A 2,112-nucleotide genomic window follows, 5' to 3' on the forward strand; every position below is an offset into this window, starting at 1 on the left:
CTTTGCTCTTTTGGTTATTGAAATTTTCATATGAATAAGAAAGTTTGTTATTGTTTCAGGATGATCTTCTCATGGAAAGAAAAAAAGGAAACTGGGAATGATTACATTCCGCATTGATTTATATGATAAGTAAACTTCCCTTATCTTCAAGGGCAAAGAATAATGAATTACTCAATAGAAACACAGAGGATAAGCACATAGCAAAAGAGAAAGAAAATAAGCAAAAGGGATGCTTTTCTGTTTATAGAACTGACAAGTAGGGTGTTCATCGCATGTTTTATGCAACTAAATAAGTTTATATGTAACACAAGATTGGGCGTCCTCTCTATGAGATGATTCTATACAAAAAACAAGGAAGGAAGTCAAGGAAAGGAAAAGAAAAAAAATTACTTATAAAAAGCACGCATCACTCTTTTTTATTTCTTTATCTTTTCTTTCTGTTTCTTTACTTTCTCTACTCTGGTCTCTTATGGTCTCTTATGGTCTCTCTCTCTTTTTGGTTTGTGCCTTATCTACTTCAAGAACGCGTCTACTGACATCTCTGCTTTCTCTGAAGTTTTCTCTTTACTTGATCCGTTTTCTTTGCTTGGTTCTTTCTATTTGGTTTTAAGCAGCTACGTATTAAGGATATACTAGTTATCTGTAGTCTAACAATGGTATGGGGTAGGTGTGGTTGCGGTAGACACTACACTGGCGAAAGCTGTGTAGTTGTTTTCTGTTGTCTCTGTCTCTGGTTCGTTTTCTGGCAAGTACCTTATCTATTTCAAAAACGAGTTTGCTGATGTTTCTGCTTTCTCTAGGTTTTTCTCTATTTGTTTAGTTTTGTCTACTGGTGTTGCTCTCTCCATGGCTTTCAGTGTTCGATCCTAATCGTTGTTGGCCTGTTATTAGCCAATGATTTACTTTCTTATCTTACTACCTCGAGAGTAAGGTACGGGGTATATAGGCGTTGGTCTGCAGCGGGATGAAGGGTAGTCGCTGGGAGTTATTGACGGTTTCTTATAACTATCTGGCATTTCCTAGTGTATCGCAAGCCTGAAAAGGTATCAAGAAAGGAAGTGAAGGAGTACAAGTCAGTTGCCTTCTCGTGGCTACTCCTGTGAGTAACTTCTCTATGAAGTGAAACTAAAGACTGACGCCATTTTTTTTTTTTGAAATAAATACATGTATAAATATAAAATATAACAAGTGTTGCCTTTCTTATTTTTTTGTGATCACTTTTTCCGATAATAATAGCAAGAATAATAATAACATACAGTCAGAAACAGTGAAAAATAGTCGCGAATACATCCAAATGCTACAATACATGAGACGAAAGAGAATTTTTTTTTTTGGGCATCAATCGTATTTCATGAGCTACTTTTTTTCATTTGGATTGAGTACATTCTTAGACTAGAGACTCATGCTCTTGCTATAAGATTATTTTGTGTAAACCAATAGACACTGTAAATAAGTAGACAGAGCCTTATATAAAAACAGACTTTTTATGCAAAATGATCAATTGAATACAAAAAGGCATAAATACATTCGCAAAGAAGACGAGATAGACAGTGCTTGCTTATTTGTAGATCAAGAATTCACAATCATTCATAAGAAATAATGACCAACTGCTGTTTTTATAAATGTGCTTCTTGGTTGTTGTAAACTGATCAAACTGTTATGATCCAGAAATATCATTACGTCTTTTTTTGGAGCATAAAGAAATGTCAAAGAGGTTTTTTTTTCTTTTTTGAGAATATGAAATAAAAACAAGGCCAATCTACTTAGGAGCTAACAGCTGTTGCTTATACACGAAACGGAATACAAAAAAAAAAAAATAATAAGCAACAAAGGCTGCAGTAAATGTACGCCGATGTACAAGAGAGAAAAAAACGAGCCGTAAAATTATGAGCCACATTCATTCGTTAGCACTTTAACATTTTTCTATAAGCAAACATTCTCTTTCTTTGATCTAGGCGGATCAAGTGTGCTCTCCATAGTATATTCTATTCAAAGAAATAATTCAATATCACTTTGATTACTTGCTTAACAAAGTCTCCAGGACGAGAAATGCTTCAACAACATAAATGATAACAATCCATACAAATCCTGTTTTTTTTTCATAGACATATA

The 2,112-nt window shown here is 34.0% G+C and overlaps 2 protein-coding genes across 2 annotated transcripts; both read left to right on the top strand.

Annotated features, from left to right (window-relative positions):
* Positions 1-402: 402 nt before the first annotated feature.
* On the top strand, positions 403-636 carry B0P05DRAFT_567491 (uncharacterized protein; the record flags this gene model as incomplete). The annotated part of the gene is made up of 1 exon (XM_051581139.1): positions 403-636. A coding segment is annotated over one exon (234 nt), but the record flags the coding sequence as incomplete, so codon positions are not given.
* On the top strand, positions 625-1,021 carry B0P05DRAFT_567495 (uncharacterized protein). Its single transcript, XM_051581140.1, has 2 exons — positions 625-656; positions 801-1,021. The coding sequence occupies exons 1-2, from the start codon at positions 654-656 to the stop codon at positions 966-968; spliced, it is 171 nt and encodes a 56-aa protein (XP_051428901.1). The 5' UTR covers positions 625-653; the 3' UTR covers positions 969-1,021.
* The last annotated feature ends 1,091 nt before the right edge of the window (positions 1,022-2,112 follow it).

The sequence above is a fragment of the Gilbertella persicaria genome, assembly GCF_025201335.1.
Source record: "Gilbertella persicaria strain CBS 190.32 chromosome Unknown B0P05scaffold_119, whole genome shotgun sequence".
Lineage (NCBI taxonomy): Eukaryota > Fungi > Mucoromycota > Mucoromycetes > Mucorales > Choanephoraceae > Gilbertella > Gilbertella persicaria.